Source organism: Neomonachus schauinslandi, chromosome 11, assembly GCF_002201575.2.
Source record: "Neomonachus schauinslandi chromosome 11, ASM220157v2, whole genome shotgun sequence".
Classification (NCBI taxonomy): Eukaryota; Metazoa; Chordata; class Mammalia; order Carnivora; family Phocidae; genus Neomonachus; species Neomonachus schauinslandi.
The window spans coordinates 8,858,429-8,878,295 of NC_058413.1; the positions used below are offsets into that span (position 1 = coordinate 8,858,429).

General features: G+C 53.7%; 1 protein-coding gene across 1 annotated transcript; it reads left to right on the plus strand.

Annotated features, from left to right (window-relative positions):
* The first annotated feature begins 1,533 nt into the window (after window positions 1-1,533).
* Window positions 1,534-18,912, plus strand: SLC22A8 (solute carrier family 22 member 8). The gene is made up of 11 exons (XM_021684954.1): window positions 1,534-1,632; window positions 2,356-2,730; window positions 12,123-12,226; window positions 12,776-12,930; window positions 13,604-13,772; window positions 15,794-15,917; window positions 16,106-16,221; window positions 17,139-17,353; window positions 18,047-18,155; window positions 18,521-18,724; window positions 18,813-18,912. The coding sequence occupies exons 2-11, from the start codon at window positions 2,395-2,397 to the stop codon at window positions 18,910-18,912; spliced, it is 1,632 nt and encodes a 543-aa protein (XP_021540629.1). The 5' UTR covers window positions 1,534-1,632; window positions 2,356-2,394.
* The last annotated feature ends 955 nt before the right edge of the window (window positions 18,913-19,867 follow it).

Sequence of the window (19,867 nt, forward strand, 5' to 3'; positions counted from 1 at the left end):
GAAAATCTCACAGGGGGCGAATGCCCAGAACAGGGGGGGCTCGAGCGGCGGCTCAGCTCTCTGCAAGCCTCACAGTCGAAAACCTTCCTAAAACAACCCCTTGGCTGCATCGGAGCATAATTTAATCTTCCTTTGATGACTCCGGATCTCGGCCTGCCTCAGGCCACTCTGAGAACATCAATTACTGCTGGGCCCAGGTGGGGAGCAGAGCCCCAGCGGCTGACTCCGCCCGGGAGGGGGTGGTGGTGAGGGGCTGGGAGAGACATCAGGGGGCGGAGGCCAGCCTGAGCCAGGGAGCCAGACGCTGCCTGGGTGGAGAAGGGGGCCAAGGGGGAGAATGGGAAGCCCCCTCTCCAACCAAGAAGGGGAACCCTAGGTGGGGCCCTCCCGAGCCCCTGGAGCAGATGGGACGGGGCCGCTCCCCAGAGTCCCTGCAGGTAGAACCAGAGAGGTAAAGGCAGGCAGGAGTGACACTGAAAGCCCGCTGAGGTGACCTTGCTAAGGGAGAGACGGTGTAGCACAGTGGCCCCTTGGACTCTGCAGAAGACCTTGGCTCCACACTGCTCCTGCCCTCCCTGGCTGGGAGACCGTGAGCAAGTTACTTAACCTCTCTGTTCCTTAGTCTCCTAATTTACAAAATTTAGAATAGTAACGGGGCTGCCATGAGGTTACCTGAGTCTCCTGTTGACTGCTAAAGAAGGAGGGTTAGACCACAGTCCCTGAGGAGGAAAGGTCTGGAAGAACATACATCAGAAAGCACATGGGGTTGGCTCTCAGGTGAGGCTGGATATTTGGGGTTTTTTGGCCTATTTATGTTCCCCATGTTTTATGCAAGAAAAACATTACTATGGAATTAAAAGAATTCAGAGAAAAGAACAAAACACGAGGGACCATGATTTGTCCCCAGAGGGACACAGCTGATCAGAAGAGGAGCCTGTCCATGGAGAGTGGAGATGGAAGGTGGCTGTTCCCCTGAGCCTGAGACTCAGACAGGGAGCCCTGGCTGCCCAGGAGCCCAGCGGATGATAGTCCTGAGCCCTCAGGGACAGACACCCATGATATTTTCTGCTGGACCTGCCCTGCCATTTCCCAGGAGACAAGTCTCCAGGCCCCTTCTTGGGAGGCACCAGGCAGGGGAAGTGGTGCCCGGAAGAATGTCTTCTGCCCACACGTACACAACACCCCTCTCAGAGCTATTCTGAGCTCCGGGCCCACAGACCATCCGCACAGAGATGACCCTGGGCCCTCAGGACTCAGATCGGACCCCCTCCCAGACTTGCCTCAGGCCAGCCTGCCCCGACCGCCTACCTACCCCTCCGTCTGGCCAGCAACCCTGCTAGGCTCAGCCACACCACCACCCAGCCTTTGCTGAGGCAGCCTGTTGAAGAAAGCGGGGCTCAGTGGGTCCACGGCACCCTCCCTCGCTGGCACCATTAATTCTCAAAAGAAAGTCAAACATTAGCCTGGGGAACTTAATGCCTTATATAAGTCCGCCTGGGGAAGGAACAAACATAGCTTGTTGGAGCGGAGCTGCCCAAATACAGCAGTTGCTGCTGGACCCTGGGACAGACAAAGGGCCTCAGCCACATTCCACCGCCAGCCCCAGCGGAGGGAGCCGGGCCCAGCTACCAGGTGAGGAGGAACAGGGACCCCTGCCCAAGCCCCGGCCCCCATAGGCCCCTGAGAAGCCCCCAAGGTCTGGCCTTGTTTCCTTACTGCGACTGCCTGGGTCCCTTATGCCCTTTGGGACCTGCCTGGGCCCTTTCTGCTGCCCCAGTCTGGTGGACCCAGCCCCAGAGGACAGCCAAAAGCCAGGAGGCTCTGGGCTTCAGGAGATCTTCCCAGCAGGCAACCTGGGCTCTGCTAAGCCTGTGTGTCTGCCCAGGGTGAGCAGGGGCCTCCCCACCTCCCCCCACCATCCGGCCCCTGTTGCCAATGGCCGCAACCAGGCCCCTGAGTCCCGGCTGTGGGGCCTGCACCACCCCATGCACGCAGCATGTGCGAGCAGCCTCACAGAGCACACGCACACTCACACACACACACACTCACACACACACAGACGCCCAAGCTCACACAGCTGCACCTTACACTCCAGCCTCAAGACACACATCACAGCAGACACCCCTGTGCACACACACCTGGACACACACCACACCTGTGGCCCCACGCCTCGACACGCCGCTGGGTGTGTCCTCCTGTATCCCCGTGTGGCCACACACACCTGAGCCCCACATCTGTACACATCTATACGCACGCCGTGCTCACGCGTACACCCGGCCCACCCTCCCACGGTGTTTCCACACCTACCCACTTACCGGCACAGAACCACATGCATACTTACCTCTCCCTGGCCAGGTGCCTTGCCTGCAGCTCTGGCTCATCCTGAACTGCACCATGGCCTTCTCTGAGCTCATGGACCGAGTGGGCAGCAAGGGCCCCTTCCAGTTCCTGAACACAGTCTTGCTCAGCCTCCCAATCCTCTGCCTGGCCAACCACTACCTGCTGCAGATCTTCACAGCTACCACGCCGGCCCACCACTGTCGCCCGCCCCCCAACGCCTCCACAGGGCCCTGGGTGCTCCCCAAGGGCCTGAATGGGAAGGCTGAGACGTGCCTCCGTTTCATCTATCCACCCAACGCAAGCCTGCCCAACGACACCCAGGGGGCCACCGAGCCGTGCCTGGACGGCTGGGCCTATGACCTCAGCACCGCGGCCTCCATTGTGACTGAGGTATGCCCAGAGGCGGCCCTTCTTCCTCGACTCACAGCACGCACCCCACACCCTGCCGCGCTCAGGGACGGGAGAACAGGCTAGGCTCTAGTCTCCCTAGGACTGGGACCGGAGGACAGGGCGCTGGGCAGGCAGAGAGGTAGGACCTGGGTGCAGATGCAAACGAACCAGCAAGTTCAGTTTCGTCGCGTTTAGAGTTGTCAGCGCTCCCGCAACACGCAGCCCATTCCGTGACAGGCACGATGCTAAGCCTGAGGACACAAAAATGCACTGTCCCAAATACCACGGGGTCCACAGCCATGCGGGACGGAACTACCACATAAAGAAATGTAAAATTACAACTTCAAAGTACTTAGGGCTGTGACCTTAGACTAGGGCCACTTAGGACTGGGTGTGGGGGCCGGCGGGGGGCGGGGTCAGGCCGGGGAGGCAAGTTCCCTGAAGAAGTGGCCCTCGCTCGAGCTGAGATAGTTCGAACTTCGAGATAGTTCGCCAGGCAACAAGGAAAAGGAAGGAAATTCCATCTTGTTGGAAGGTCCCAAGAAGGGAGGGTGTGTGGAGGAGGGACCAGCGCATCCCCCAAGCCCCCAGAGTTACTCACGGGTTCACCCGCCATGTGTTCGGCCCTTGACTTATTTCCTGATTCTTCCACCTGCCATCCCTGGGACCGACAGAAGTAAATCTGACCCTCGGATGAACTGACAGGCCAGTCAGGAGACCACGGTGATGGGGGAGAGGAGGAGGAGGAAGAACCAGGAACAGGCATTTAGGGAGGATCTGCAAACCGCCAGGCACATTTTGGTGCTTTGCAGACGTTGTGATTCTCACAGCGATATCCCGTCGAACGTGATTTTAGCTCCTTTTAGAGATCAAAAAGAGCAAAACTCAGAGAAGGCAAGTGAGGGTCCAGTATCACACAGCTGGTCAGTTTTGGAACTGGGATTTAAGGTGAACGCCCCTAAGAGGCACAGAGAGGGATAGATGTTTACAGCAGTTGGAAGGAGGAAAGAGGGACGAACCACAGGATTCTAGGGAGGCTTCCCGGAGGAGGCGTGGCATCTGAGCTGGGAACAGAGAGGCCACTGTCTTCATTCTCCCCTCAGGGACCATGAGCCCCTCAGGATGTTGCTTCTGCCCCATTAGGAGAGCTGCATTTCCAAGTGTTTACCCTGCCCCAGGGCTGCACTGGGCGTGCTGAGGGTGAGGGCTCTTGGAATCCCAGGCGACAGCACGCGGAGCCTGGTTCCACAACTTTCCCAGGATTTCCTACGCTTAGGACCTGGCAGAGGTGGAATTTGAACCCAAGACTCTCTGTGTTCCTAGTCTGTATAACTGTTTTTCATGTGTTTCATGAGTATTTATTTATACATAAAGCAGGTACTATGTGCCAGGCCCTTGTTCTAAGCGCTTTAGAAATATTAACACTTTTAACCTTGCTGACAACACTGTAAGGTAGTTAGTATTATAAGCTCATTTTTTCAGATGGGACCGGAGAACCGAAGCATGGAGGTTAAGGAGCTCGTACAAGTTCGCACCATGAGCAAAGGGGCAGATTCAGGATCTGAGCAGAGGCATCTAGCCCCAGAGTCATGCTCTGAACTATGACACTCGCTGACTCTCATACCCCTGGATTATATTATACTTGCTTCTCCTCCTCGTGCCAAGCTCAGTGCCCGAAATGCAGCAAACGAACACTTACTAACAACTACATGCCTACTATTGAGGACAAAGAGTCATAGTCTACCTGCTCCCCGCCTGCCCTCCAGGAGCTCCCCTCTAGTGAGAGACAGAGCCACCCCTCAAGGACTGCTGGCGCGGCAATGCAACACACATGCTTCCTGAGGCCGAGATCTGCAGCTGCTCTGCTGCATCCCCAGCAGCTAGAACAGAGCCTGGCCCAGAGGAGGCACCGCGAAATCAGTATTTATGGAGTGAATGGATAGGAGCTTTATACCGTCAGAGTGCTCTGGGAGCCCAGGGTCGGGGCATCTAACCAGCCTGGAGGGGGGCCCAGGAGGGTCAGTTGGAGTCAGCAACGTCGCACCGGGTGTGACAAGGGAGACAGGAAGCAGGCAGGTGGAAGTGGGCAAGCGTGCCCCAGGCCAAAGCAACAGCGTTGGAGGGTGCAGGGGGCAAATGCACGGTTATGGGAGCAGGATGAGAACAAAACAGTCAGGACTGCGAGAGACAGGGGAATCCTGGAGGGGCGAGCCATGGAGCGCGGAGGCCACGAGACATGGGGCCGGAGAAGAGGAGGGCCCGGCTTGGAAGCTAAGGGGAGCGTGTAGCCTCTGTTCCAAGACGATAGAGAGCCATCGAAGGGTGTTGAGCAGGAGTGTGGTGCGTTCAGATCACCCTCCAGGGATGGTCCCTCTGACTGCAGGGTGGAGAGTGGCTGGTGGAGAGTTCTAGTCCAGGGGCAGGTTGCCACTGGGATCCAGGGAAAGGAGGATGAGTGGAAGGGACAGTGGGAATAGATACCAGAGAGTTTAGGGAGTCAGAATCCATGGGACTTGGGGACCCAACGGACATGCAGGTGAGGGACAGGGAGGGAGTCAAAGATGTCTCAATACCTATAAAGTTTCCAAATGTATGAGTGACTTGCTGTACACCTGGCCCCTGGGAAATCGGAGAGGAGGAATGAAAGCCACCGTCCCTGTCCTCTGAAAACACGGAAGCTAGCCGGAGAGACGACAATGGTGCAGGGAACAGTGACGTAACCATCATCCCTACCCCTTACTGTGTGCTTGCCCCGTGCCTGATGGCTCTAAGCACCTGGCCCTTATTAACGCCTTCAATCCTCACAACAACCCAGAGGTTGACACCTTAATTGTCCCATTTGTACAGAGGAGGAAATGCAGGCACAAGTCCCTGGCCCCCTGGCCCACGGCCCCACCATGTTTCATCAAAGGTGGAGCTGGAGTTAAAGCCGGGCAATGAGGCTCCTTAAGACTAAGCCCACCCACAGTGGATCCCTCTGACCAAGCACCCCGTGGCCCCAGGAGGCTGGCGGCTTCCTCCAGCACAGGGAAGGTGTCTCTCCAACCCATCCTTTTTTTTTTTTTTAAGATTGATTTATTTATCTTGAGAGAGAGAGAATGATTGGAAGGGGCAGAGGGAGAAGGAGAGAGAATCTCAAGCACAGTTGGCGCTGAGTGCAGAGCCCAACACAGGGCTCGATCTCACCGCCCTGAGATCACGACCCTGAGATCATGACCTGAGCCGAAACCAAGAGTTAGGCGTTTAACCGACTGCGCCACCCAGGTGCCCCTCCAACCCATCTTTCTCATCCCTGGGCCAGGTGCATAGTAAGTGCTCAGCTAATGCTGAACGAAGGCTGTGTCTCCGTCAGAGGCCGACAGGCGGGACTCAGACCCTGCTGACTGCTGGAAAGTGGCTTCCCTCCAGGGAGCCTGGCCAAGAATAGAGGTTGCAGGTCTTGTACTTGGTCAAGCATCAGTTCACATCTGTGCCATCCAGGTTCCCAGACATGATGCCAGCACTTGGGGTGGGGGGGATCTGCATCCCAACAAACACAGGGGTTCACCAGTCCTCAGGGTACTGTACCCTTTCCTGGGTCAGGCATGAGGGTCAGGACCCATGCGAGGGGTCCCTGCCCAGCCAGGAAAGTGTCAGTGGCCAGAGCCAGTGAGGTGCTGGTTACCGGCACAGCAATTTTTCTGTTTCTGGTTGTATCGGGGACAAATCTGTGCTCCATCTGCTTGGGGTGGGGCAAGCGGGGTTCAGGTCCCCATGAGGCTGGGGTAAAACAGTGGCCCAGCCTTACCTAGAGGTGGGTCGCTGGAGCGGGGGCAGGGTCTGGATGTGCCAGCCCCAGGGCAGAGGTTGGTAATAGAGGTGCGTGGCATCTGGCAACCGGCTCGGTCCAGGTGACCCCAGTTAGCAGAGGCCAGGGGCCACCCCCAAGATGGACAGCGTGTGATCGTGAGCCAGGGTCAAGCAGCAGAGTTCATATCCTGACTCTGCCCTTTACTAGGAATGTCATGAGGCCAGAAGTCTTGGTTTGCTCATCCGTAAAAGTGAGGAAGAGAGCAAGGGTGAACCCGACAGGAGACCATGCAAGGACCGCATGGGCACAGGGTCCCTGCGGAGCATTCAGCTAATGTCAGCAGCTGCTGGGGCTGTTGTTGTCACTATTATGGCTAATAGACGTGTCCTGAGATTAGAGGGGTTGTCCCCACCAGAAGAGTAGGGGGACCCCCAAGAAAAGGGGAATCAGCTGTCATGGCCCTTCCCAGTTCACCTGGGCCCCCATGGCTTTACCATACCCCACGGCTTGCACCTAGCCCTCCCCTCGTGGAAACGACAAGCCTGGGTGCAGGTGCCTGCTCCATCCCAACAGTCAGTGACCTGGGGTGTCAGCCCTCCTCTCCACTTCTGTCCCCACATCTGTAGAACAGGATAATAAGGAACTTCCCTCCGAAGGAGGAGGCACAGGTGGGAGGACCATGCCAGTGATGTGAGTGAGCACAGCTACGGGTCCAGCCGGATTGGAGAGAGTCTCCCTCCCCCTCTTGACCCTAAGCTTTCCTGGCAGAGGCGACCACACATTCCTTTCTCTGAGTTCAGCAGAGATAAGGTTGGAATTTTTCAGAAAGAGCTTTACTAGGAAATTAAGAGGAAACAAAGGCCTTTCTTTCAAGTCTGGAAAGTGTGGGGAGCATGGATTGTGGGTTCTGGGTTCCCTGGAAAGGAGCTGTAGCCCGTAGCTCCCACACCACTGAACCTCAGCCCTGTGGGTGCCCAGCTCAGTCTGAGGGTCCAAGTGGGCTTGGATGCACAGGCTGGTCCCCCGAGGCCCCTGCAATTCTTCTCTGGCCTTGAGCTTTCCTGTTCTGTCTCCAGGGCCTGAAGGGCTGGCACCATGATGAGAACAAGGACACGATGACGAGCGTAAAAGCAGAGAGGAACACACAGCACGATGTTGTCACTGAATCTAGCGATAGTGCAGACCCCATGTGGCCCAGCCTGTGCATCAAGTCAAAGGAACATAAACCACATTCTCAACACCTTTGAGACCAACCAAGCCTTCAGTTATAGGTTTTCTTAACAAGGCCTTCTCAAGGGTTTTTGCAGCTAACCACACCAAAGCATGCCCAAAATGTCTCTAGGTATCTTTCCCTCCCCCCAGAATTCCAGGATGCCTTTAAAAAATCTCTCCAGTTCTCTCTATGTCTGGTTCCCTCATGGCCAGGTGGAGAGAAATCCCCTTCCCAATCCCCTTCCCATTACCACCTACCAAACCCACAGGTATTTCAAACATACAGGAATCACACAGTGTATCTGTTTCCTAGAATTTCCATAACAAAGTACCATAAACAGGGTGGCTTAAAACAATAGAAATCTATTGTCTCATAGTTCTGGAGACTAGAAGTCCAAAATCAAGGTGTAGGGATGCTCTCTCCCAAGGCTCTAGGGAGGAATCTTTTCTTGCCTCTTCCCATTTCTGGTGGTTGTCTGTGATCTTTGGCGTCCCTTGGCTTATCCATGCATCCCTCCAGTCTCTGCCTCCAATGTCTCATGGTGTCCTCCTTATGTGTCTGTATCTTCTCTTCTTACAAGAGCACCAGTCATATTGGGTGAAGGGCCCAGACCTACCCCAGTATGACCTCATCCTAACTAATTGTATCTGCCACATTGCTATTTTCAAATAAGGTCACATGCTGAGGTACTAGCGGTTAGGACTTCAACCTATCTTTTCAGGGGACACAATTCAACCCCTAGCAGTTGCATGTCCCAGATCTGAGCCCCATGGATTTGTGTTAATCGGCAGGACAACCCTGGCCACAGTTTTATCATCAGCTTCAATGAGTTTTATTAACCATAAAATCTCTGGGAGCAACTAAGAGTGCATTTGAAATCCAAGATTTTTTAAATATCTAACCACAAAGCGCTTCTTCCAAGATTTAAACCCCCATTTTATCATCCCCTAGTAGACAGTTTGCCATAGAAGTTTTTCCAGTGTGATTGTAAAGTTTTTCCAGTCCTTCTTGCTAACATGTGGTTATAGAGTCTACAAATATAGCCTAGACACTCTCCAACCTGACATACGCTCATTCTGGCAAAGCAAAACTGTCCTCCATGTAGTATCTGGAATGTGGACCCTATGACCTCTCCTTTAGACATCAGCATATCTTAACCACTAAGGTTCTCCATTTCTCTGTTCTTTCTATGGAATGCTCATTCCTTCAATCCCACAAATATTTACTGAGTGCCTACTATGTGCCAAGCTCTGTTCTAAGCAATGGAAGTACACTTGCGAACAAAACAGATGAAACACTCTACCCTCATCAAGATGATAATCTGAGGGAGAAACAAACACACAAAAAGGAACTATGTAGTATATCTCATGGTAAAATTGCAATCAAGAAAATAAAGGGGGATGGAGTAATGTAGACAGCTGGGAGTTACATTTTTAAATAGGGTGGTCAAGGAGGTTCTTGTTGAGAAGATCTCAAGGAGGTGAAGGAGCAAGCCAAGCGGCTATCTGGGGGAAGAACATTCCAGGCCAAGGAAATACCATATGCCAAGACTCTGAGGTGCCTGACATGTTTAAGGAGCAGCAAGAAGACCAAATACAGTGGAGTCCATGGGGGAGATAGTAATAACAAATGAGAGCAGAGAGGTAACAGGAATAAATCTGCTTATTCTGCAGGGATTTATGGGTCATTATAAGGATTTGGGCATGTTTTAAACATGAGTCAAAGCCCATTCTAGAAATGGTATTTCCTGTACATTGCTCAAATTTCAAGTAGAAACTGGCTTGTGACCGTTATTCTAATGCGTACCTCACCGCAAGTAGTTTGTAGAAACCAGGACCTGGCAGATCTGGTCTCAGTGGAGAAGGGCAACAGTCTTAAACTAATCCAAATGGGTCTGACACTGACCCTCTCAGGATCCAAGCAGAATGATTTCTTGAGGCACTAAATAACATGGAGGCTGGTGAGGGGGGGAATCAAATTTCCATTTGCAACTTCTTGTGGAATGTATCAGGATGGGCCATATTGCCATAACAAAAGAGTCAACGGTCATTCAATGGCTTGTGGGGCATAGAAGTGGTTCTCTTTCTCATGCAATAGTTCTAAGGTGGGAATTTAGTGTTGATGGGTGACTCTGCCCCATAGGGTCATTCAGGGACCCAGACTGACAGCAGCTTTGCCATCTTCAACACATGGCTTCCCGAGTTGTTCTAGTTGTCACCCTTCCCATCAACAGGAAGGGAGAAGGCATTCAAGTCCAGACCAAGGCTTCTCTCTTAATCAAATGATGTGGAAGTAACAAGCATTTCTTCCGCTCACATTGCACCATCAAGAACAACATGACCCCACTCAGCTACTGGGTCACCTGGGAAATGTGCTGTTTACTGTGGAAGGGGGAGGGGGTGTGAATGAATTTAGGTGGACAGGAGGTCTTTACTTTAGATTTTCCTAAAGGAGCATGCCACAATGTACCAGAAGTCTCTCTAGACACCCTCTGGCGTACTCCTCCTCACACCCCCTCACTTCCTCCTTCACCCTTTACCCTCCCCTCATGCCACACACATACCAGGCAGCCTCCCTTCTCAGCCAGAAGAGCTCACTGGGTTTGCTGGCCATGCTGGGTCACCTGGAGGCAGCCGGAGCACCTGGAGTCTTCATCCACCCCATCCCCCTCACTTCCAGCAGAGGACGTGGAAAGAGCTCCCTGGGATGTATGGTTCTTCCCCCACACTGTTTCACTTCCAAAACATTCTTGTGAGGCATTTCTAGTTAATAAAATTCTCCACTTCATTGCACAAGTAGTTCAGGACAGCTAGACAAAGGGTGCGTGTTGGGGATTAGCAGGAGATTAGGCCAGACAGGTAAGGCAGGGGCCAGAGCATGAGGGCTTTATAAATCTGTGTTAACAGTGCTTTCTCTTTACCCAAAAGGCAGGAGGAAGCCAGTGAGTGCTTTAGGCAAGACAGGAACCTGACCTGAGTGGAGTTTTAGAAAGCCATTCATGTTAGCAGGGGAAGCACAGATAAGAGGAACTGAAATCGAAGGCTGGGAGACCTGTCTGAAGATCATCACAATAATCATCAGCTGGCCTCAGTCTCCTTATCTGTAGCATGTGGATGATGATGATAGTCATGCCCCAGCATAAGGTTGTTGTGGGGACTGAAGAAGTTAAAGCTTGGGAAATGCTCCCTTATAGCAGGGCCTGGTGCATAGTAAGCCCTCCATAAAAATTGGCCATTATTATTAACCTTGCACTAAGATAGCAGTGGAAATAGAAGAATCCAGATTCCAGAAATATTCAGAAGTTAGGAACTGGAGGATGGAATGGTGGTGCACTGGAGAAGGATGAGGCAAAGGAGGGGCTCCCAGCCACTGAGATTGAGGAGCGGGTGACAAGTCTTGTTGACTCTGAGGTGACCGTGAGACATCATCCAAGTAGAATTTCCAAGAAGGCAGCTGAATCGACTGGTGTCCAGGCCAGAAGAGAGGTTAGGTTGAAGATATGGATTGGAGTCTTCCTCATAAAATAGAAATTGAAGCCATAGGAGCAGGTGACGTTTCCTCAGGAAAGTGGATAAAAAGAGAGGAAGATCCAGAAAGAGCCCTGGGGAATCTTTAAGGGATAGAAAGAAAGGAGCCCATGGAGGAAGAGGAGGAGTGGTAAATAGAGAGAGGAAGACCAGGGGGAGGGAGAGGTCAGCATCAGCAATGTCAGGGGCTGCCGAAAGTCAGGGCAGAGCAGGCTACAGAAGGTTCCAGTGGGCTTAGTGAAAAGCTCTCTCTGGAGAGCACGGTGTCAGTGGAGTGGCGGGGGCAGACTTGAGCAATGAGCAGGAGATGAGACCAGGGTGACAGCAAGGATAGCTTCTCATTCGAGAGATTCAGCTTTGAAGGGAAGGGAGAAACAAAGTGAATGTGGACCGGAAGGATTTTCCAAGAAGGAGAGATCTGAGAGACAAAGACAGAGGATGTGGGATGGAGCGAGGTGTCAACCATAGAGCAGTGTCCCCGTGGAGGAGAGGGAGAGACCTAGGCTGCAGACCGGCCCTGACCTTGCCCGGGGCACAGGCAAGCTTGGAGGGGACGAGGGCAGGAGTTGAGAACAGACCTGGAAGTGACAGCTAGGCAGATACTACAAGCCTCTGACAGGCCCCGCACGCTGGAGAGGAACTGTTATTACACACCACGGGTCAGGGACCCAAAGAGCCACAGGCAGACCCAAGGAGACCCGGGCCCAGTTGAACGCAGAACGGGGCTTGGGAGTGGGGTCCAGGCTCAGGGAAGTCGGGTGACGGCTCCAGGAGCGGGCAGGCACTGTGGGGCTCAGGCTGAGCATGGCTGGGAGGGCCAGTCTGGACCGAGCCAGGCTGGCACGACCTTTCTCCTGTGCAGTGGGACTTGGTGTGTGACTCCAGAATACTGAAGGAGGTGGCCCAGTCTGTCTTCATGGCGGGTACACTGATTGGAGGGATCGTGCTAGGAGACCTGTCAGACAGGTGAGACCGGGGAGCCTCCGGAGGGGACGCACAACCTATAGGGACATCCCACCTCACTCTGACCACCTATGCACCGCCCCCCAAAAGGCAAAGAGCTGATGGAGGCAGGAAGTACTGTCCCTGTTCTGTGGCCTTGGGCAAGTCCCAGTCCCTTTTGGGGCGCAGCCTTCTCCCTGCCCCAAGCCCTCCCAACTTGAGTCTTCCCACCTCCTCAGACCCTGGGGGAAAGCCTCGAGGTTTTCAGACACAGCGTAGTGGCCTGTGCGGCCATGGAGGTGGGGTGCATGGACTGTTTAGAGATGGGAAGTCCCTTGACCTCTGCTCAGGCCGCTAAGCTGGGGATAGAGGCCAATCACTCATTAACTTGAACCTGTAACTGCAAACCTGTCAACAAAATAGCAATTACCAGTCAGGCTCTGTCTAAACCGGGAATTGCATGCTCGACCTAGCCCTTTGGGAGGTGGTCCGACCCTTTGCCCCAAGACCTGCAGTCACTGTCTCAGCTAGCTCACTGTGGCTAATCGGTCCTTCCTCTCCTTTGAGCTCCAGGTTTGGCCGCAAGCCCATCCTGACCTGCAGCTACCTGCTATTGGCAGCCAGTGGTTCAGGGGCAGCCTTCAGCCCCAACGTCTCCATCTACATGGTCTTCCGCTTCCTGAGTGGCTGGAGCATCTCAGGCATTGTCCTGAGCACCGCGATCTTGAGTGAGCCACAGGGGGAAGAGGCAAGGGAACAGGAGTTGAGGGACCCCAGCCTGAAGCCAAGGGCCTGGCTCAACACAGGTTCCCTGTGATCTTGGTCACATAAGGTGCTGCCCCTCTCAGGATCTCAGAGGCCCCCTCTGAGCATAATGACAACAGCAATCAATACCGAGGACCCCACCCCCTCCCCGGGCCTGACACTCTGCCAGGGACACAATCCCATTCAGTCCACACACACAACGAGGCGACACTGTTGTCCTATTTTTACAGACAAGGACATTGAGGCAAAATAAGGTTAGTCATTTGCCTCTGGAAAGACAGTCAAGAGGGTGGGCTTGGAGGTGGGGGGTGCCTGGCTGGCTCAATTGATAGAGCATGTGACTCGATCTCAGGGTTGTGAGTTCGAGCCCCATGTTGGGTCTAGAGATTACTTAAAAATAATTTTTTTAAAAATCTTTAAAAAAAAAGTGTGGGCTTGGAAGTCAGACAGACCTAAGTTTGAGTCCTACCTTCTTGAGCCTTAGTCACAGCATCCGTAAAACGGGAGTGATGAACCCTTAGGATCAGGGTCAGATCAAGTAGCTGATGGGGGGTGGGCAGGAGCTGGTGCCCCTTCATGGGGAGGTGGCCCAGGGCCCAGCACGATCTTAATCTGGTCCTTGGGCTCCTCCTGCAGATGTCGAGTGCCTGTCCATCCAGATGCGGGCCATCATGTCAACTTTAATGGGTTACTTCTATACCTGTGGCCAGTTCATTCTGCCTGGCCTGGCCTATGCCATCCCCCAGTGGCGCTGGCTACAGTTAACCGTGTCCATTCCCTTCTTCGCCTTCTTCCTGTTGTCCTGGTATGTGGCCCTCTCCTCTTCATCTCCCTCCTTACGTGCCCGCCGGGGCCAAACAGGGGGAGCCCGCGTCTGACCAGTCAAGACACCTCTGTCCCAGAGTCGGGAAGGGCATTCCAAGGAGGAGGAGTTAGTACACAAAGATGTGCTGTTGGAGCAGATGTCTGGGGGGCATTCAGGGGAGGAAGGGGCTAAGTTGAGAGGCAGGGCATGAGGCCAGACTGTGGAGAGCATAGAAAGCCAAGGAGCCCCAGCTTCATGTGGAGGGACAGAGAATGTCTCCGAACATGTCTGCAGTGTGGAAAGGCCTGACCAAGCTTCTGTTGGTGGCACAGGACAGACCCAAGGAGGTGGGGATGAGAGAGAGAAGGGACGTGACTGTGTGGGCAGGAGGAGCCTCGGGGACAAGTCTGAGAGGCATTTTGAAGGACAAATCCACAGGGTTTGGGGACTTCTAGATATGAGGTATAAAGGAAAAGAAAGCCCAAACCTGGGGACCTGGGAGAATCGAGGTGTCTGGGTCAGAGACCCCAAATAGGTAAAGAGCTCACTATCATCACATCAAACCTAAGGACACACTGAAAACAGGAACTGAATCTCCGAAATGTAATTTGGTTTTTTTGTTTTTTGTTTTTTAAGTAGGCTCCATGCTGGGCGTGGAGCCCAGTGCAGAGCTTGAACTCACCATCTTGAGATCAAGATCTGAGCTGAGATCAAGAGTCGGATGCATAAACTGACTCGGAGTGACCCTTTGCTGAGCACTTACTCTGTGCAAGGCCCTGTTCTAGGCATCCACCTAAATCATTCCAATCCTCATGGCATCTCTGTGTGAAGGAGGCATCATTATCCCACTTGACCCATGAGCGAACTGAGGTTCAGAGAAGTCAAGCCATCCCCCAGGGTTACACAAAAAGACACAGAACTGGGATGGACCTCCATTTGAAAATGAGAATAGAATCTTCTAGAGGGGTCTGGACAATCTTGCAGAAAGAGAGGTGGTCAGAGGATCCAGGGTAGAGCTAGGGAATGTTCACAACCTGGGATGGGAGCAGACAAGGAGCAGAAAGTGGGGAAAAAAATAAGGGCAGAGGGTCAGCGGGGAACTGTCGAGAGTGCAAACCCCTTCACCCTGGGACTTGGGACAAGCCTCACCCACTCTGAGCCTCAAGATTTTCCTAGGCAAAATGAAAATAATGCCCGTCACCCAGGGTCATGGGTGCCTGGTCCAAGGGAAGGCTCACTGATTGGGAGCCACTATTCCTAATCTCAGGGAGAAGAGGACAGAGTGCAGGCCCTGGGTGCCTGTGGAGGCCACAGCCACAGCTGACCACCCCCCCCAGAAAGGACTTTTAAAAATATCATTCCTTTCTCCCCACACCTCCTCCTCCTCTGTTCCTCTTTGCCTAGTGACACTTAGGGTCTGCTCAGAGCGAACCAAGCCCAAAAATACAGCCTGGAGGTGGGGAAAGTGAGGTTAGCTGCCTGCTTGCCAATCCCAGGACCTCATGCTGTGCTCCTATTATGGCAGAATTGGTCCTCTGCCCCAAACCCATCCCCTAGGTCATAATCCTAACCTGAGCCACCTTCTCAAGCTGCCCCAGGACTGCAAACCTGCTCCTTCTTCACCCCGGGGGCGGCCCAAGGAAGGCTGGAGAGGTGGATGTACAGGATCATCCAGCTATCTAGCCTTAAACATGCCGTCCCTTCCCCAGGATCCACCTGCCTTGGCCTAGGCCCAAGGCTCCTAGCTAAGGAAGATACCCAACGATAACAAGTAGCCCAGGTAGGGGGCAGAGGGAAGGCTCTTCTGGAAGGGGAAGAAGAGAAAGCTAGAATTTGTGCTGGCGGCAGGCAGTCCAGGTGCAAAGTTTGGCCAAGTTTAAATTCCGTGAAATCTGCAGTAAAACAGCTCGGGTTTCTGGACCTCCTACCCCTGGGCCCTGTTGATGTTGATGTTCTTCCGGTTCCTTAAAAAAAAGGTTCTGGCATGAGGGTAGTCACTGTGACTTGGTTCTGGCACCCAGGTGGATACCAGAGTCTGTACGCTGGATGATCCTCTCTGGAAGATTCTCGAAGGCCCTGAAAATACTCCGGCAGATGGCTGCCATCAATGGCAAGAAGGAAGAAGGAAAAAAACTCAGCGTGGAGGTAGGAGCCGAGAGGGACTGTAGTCTGGAGCAGGAACCCTCCTCTCACCTCTGTTTCCTTGCTCACAAGCCAACATCACATCCAATGCCCCAAGCAAAGTCCTCTAGAGACACCTGCACCTCCTTCCCTTCTTCCTCCTGCCCACCAGCTGATCACTAATGGCAACCCTCTCTTTCCTCTTCCCCAAGGAGCTCAAATTGATCATGCAGAAGGAGATCTCCTTGGCCAAGGCCAAGTACAGCATAGCTGACCTGTTCCAGACACCCAACCTGCGCCGTGTGACCTGTTGTCTTTCTCTGGCCTGGTAACCCACCACCCCTCGCTGCCCACACCCTGGCACCTCTACAGAACAGAGGTGATGAACAAGGCTTCTGGCAGTTTCCCCTAAGGGGAAGGTCTAGGGCACCTGCAAGAGGAGTCAAGAGATTCCCTCCCTGGGCTGCCCCAGCCCAGCCCCAACCCTGGAAATAAATCTCCTGTGTACCTGCCACACACCTAGTTCCAGCCATCGGGGTCCGATTCCTCGTCAGGTCACGCCCACCCCACCCATAAGGCAAATGCTCCAAACCCCTTCCCAGCTCACAGCTCACATCCCTGCCATGGCAATTTCCTCATTCTATGCCTCTCTGTCACTGCCCCCACTGGCCCAGCTCTGCCCTCTGGGACCCCACAGAACGAGGCTGGCCCTCATGCTTCTCCGAGTCTTCTCTTCTGTCTGACATTCTACAGCTCCTGCAAAGCCCTTTCTGTCACCTGGTTCTGAGACCCTTCTTTATCCCTACATGAATAGGGTCCAATATGTCCAGGGACTTCAGAAGGGATCCCAGGATTCTGAGAGGGAAAGGGGAGGCATCTGACCCAGGTGCACAACTTGACTCTCACCTCTCCCATTCTAGACATTAAACTATTACCCAACCAAGAGAGATCATTTACTACCTCCTTGGATCTCCCAGACTCCTGCCAGTCCTGATATTCTCTGGAGTCAATTATGTGGATCTTTGCCACCACACCCTAGACCATACCCATGTCAGACAGAACCAATCCATCCCAGCACTGAGACACAATCTCAGAGAGCTCAAAACAGCTCTCCAGCAGCCCGTACTGATCAGCTGCAGCTGGGATAAGAAATGAAATTTTCATCATCCCTATGACCCAATGACCAGTTTGGGGAGAGACCCCAGTCTGGCTGCAGGTGCCAATCAATCACTCTCTTCCCCTCAGGTTTTCCACCGGTTTTGGCTACTACAGTCTGGCTATGGGTGTGGAAGAATTTGGAGTCAACCTCTACATCCTCCAGCTCATCTTTGGTGGGGTCGACATCCCAGCCAAGTTCATCACTGTCCTCTCTATAAACTATCTAGGCCGACACATCACCCAGGCCAGTTGTCTACTCCTGGCAGGAGGGTCCATCTTGGCTATCATCTTTGTGCCCTCAGGTGAGAAGCCAGGGCTAAGCCAGAACCTAACATGCCCGTGGGCATCACAGGCTGCCACAGGCTGGGAAGTGGGGTGCGTAGGACCCCAATTCCGCTGGCTCTGCCCCTAATTCTCTGTGTTACCTTGAGCAGGTCCCTGCGCTCTCTGGGGCTCACGTCTCCCATCTAGAAAATGACTCAGTTGGGCTAGATGATATCAAAGCTCCTTTCCAGATCTGACTCAGCCTGGGCAAAGTATGGTGGTATCTGGCCAGTGTGAGGGATTGCTCAGGGATTGGGCATGGCCTGGTGACATCGCTACAGAAGACGAGCTGGCATGGAAAAGCCACAGAGCTCAGTGCTCAGGGAAGACCCCACAACCTACTCCCACCACGACCTTGGAAAAGCCACTTTTATATAGATGTTTGTGTGTTGACAGATACACCCATATCCTTCCAAAGGAACTTGAGCTATTTTAGGACAAGCATATATACAACAAAATATGGGAGTAGGGAATGAGAGCCAGGGAAAAGCACAAATGCAGCAGGACAGCCTGCAAAGCACTAGAAATAGCAGAGGGACTATTACTCAGCTTTAAATTTATATCTGAGCTTTCCAGCAGCCAAAGCAAAAAGGGAGACAAAGTCCGCTGAGGAGGAAGAACACTCAGGTGCTCCTGAGCCCAAGGCCCATCGCCTTTTCTTCCCGCTGCAGACTTGCCAACCCTGAGGACAGTCCTGGCTGTGTTTGGGAAGGGCTGCCTGTCCGGCTCCTTCAGCTGCCTCTTCCTCTACACGACCGAGCTATACCCCACAGTCATCCGGTAGGTGCTGGGCTAGGGGCTGGCCCAGCCAAAGGATACGGGGTCAGGTGGGATTGTGACATCCTCCTGCCCTGCCCAGGGGTCCCAGACCTGTCCTTTAAGAACCACGCACAGGGGCGCCTGGGTGGCTCAGTTGGTTAAGCGACTGCCTTCGGCTCAGGTCATGATCCTGGAGTCCCGGGATCGAGTCCCATATCGGGCTCCTTGCTTAGCAGGGGGTCTGCTTCTCCCTCTGACCCTGCCCCCTCTCATGTGCTCTCTCTCTCTCATTCTCTCTCTCAAATAAATAAATAAAATCTTTAAAAAAAAAAAAAAAAAAAAGAACCACACACAGGCTGCCAATCCCTGCTCTGGACTCTCCCAAGGCAAACAGGTATGGGCGTAAGCAACCTGTGGACCCGTGCAGGAAGCATGTCAGCCCCGCTGGTGAAAATCACAGGGGAGTTGCAGCCCTTCATCCCCAGTATTATATTTGGGACCATCACCCTCCTTGGAGGCAGTGCCGCCTACTTCTTGCCTGAGACCCTCAATCGGCCCTTGCCAGAGACTATCGAAGACGTGGAAACCTGGTCAGTCCCTTGCCTCTGGTCCCACTGGAACTCCTCACTGGGGAAGCAGGTCCAGACCCAGGGCTTTTCCTGAGATCTCTTTCCCTAGGTCCTGGCGGGCAAAGAAACCAAAGCAGGAACCAGAAGCAGAAAAAGCATCCCAGAGGATCCCTCTGCAGTCTTCTGGACCGGGCCTGGACCCCAGCTGAGGACAACAGAGCCCCCTTCCCCTGCCCTCCAGAAATGAATCTTAGCCAGGTCTTCGCCTGCTTCTGGGATCTTGAGGGCACCTCGGGGGGGCCCTGAGCAGTTCCATGCTCCAGCCCAAAGCTATGGCCACAGGCCTTCCCATGCCCCACCCTTGTCCTCATCCTCCCTCAGCCCAGGTCTTGCCATTCTTCTGTCCAGCCCTTTCCCACTTGCCACCTTCCCCCATTGTTCCAGCCTCCTTTCCCTGAGGTCCCCTTGGGCTCCCTGGCTCAATCCTAAACAAAGGCAGCTTCCCTTTCTTGCTCCCCACCCCTTTCTTCGATGGGAGGGTTCAATAAATGGCAATGAACTCAAGCCACACTGCTCAGGAACGGGGGTGGCAGGGAGAAGGGGGCAGGCCACCACACGGATGTGTGCGCTACACAACCATCACCGGGACTTGTGTGTTGCATGCAGGGATGGGCACACGGGTACATAGAGGCTGGGCTGATGGGAACCTGTGTGCGCACGTGTGAGCACGCAGAGCTGCGTATACACCAAGCCTGCTCAGGCTGTGACAGCAACATGCCACAGACAGACCACTTAAACAACAAGTGCTTCTTCCTCCCAGTTCTGGACGCTGGGAAGTTCAAGATCAAGGTGCTAGCAGACTGTTTCCGGTGGGAGCCCTCCTCCTGCCTTGCAAACAGCGACCTTCTCAGTCTGTCCTCACTTGGCAGGGAGAGCGCAAGAAAAGCAAGGTTTCTGCCATCTCTTCTTGGGAGGACACTAATCCCACCATGACGCCCCACCCTCATGACCTCTTCTATCCCCAGTTACCTTCCAAAGGCCCTACCTCAAATTGCCATCACACTGGAAGTTAGAGCATCAACATACAAATTGGGTGAGGACGCAATAGCCCATAGCAAGTCCTGTGCTTGGAAATACCCTGTGTGCACGACGCCGTGTGTGCAC

Coding starts and splice junctions, on each gene's coding strand:
- SLC22A8 (XM_021684954.1), top strand. CDS start 2,395: ATGGCCTTCTCTGAGCTCATGGACCGAGTGGGCAGCAAGGGCCCCTTC. Junction 16,222..17,138: donor TGTTGTCTTTCTCTGGCCTG/GTAACCCACCAC, acceptor TCTTCCCCTCAG/GTTTTCCACCGGTTTTGGCT. Junction 18,156..18,520: donor CTATACCCCACAGTCATCCG/GTAGGTGCTGGG, acceptor GACTCTCCCAAG/GCAAACAGGTATGGGCGTAA.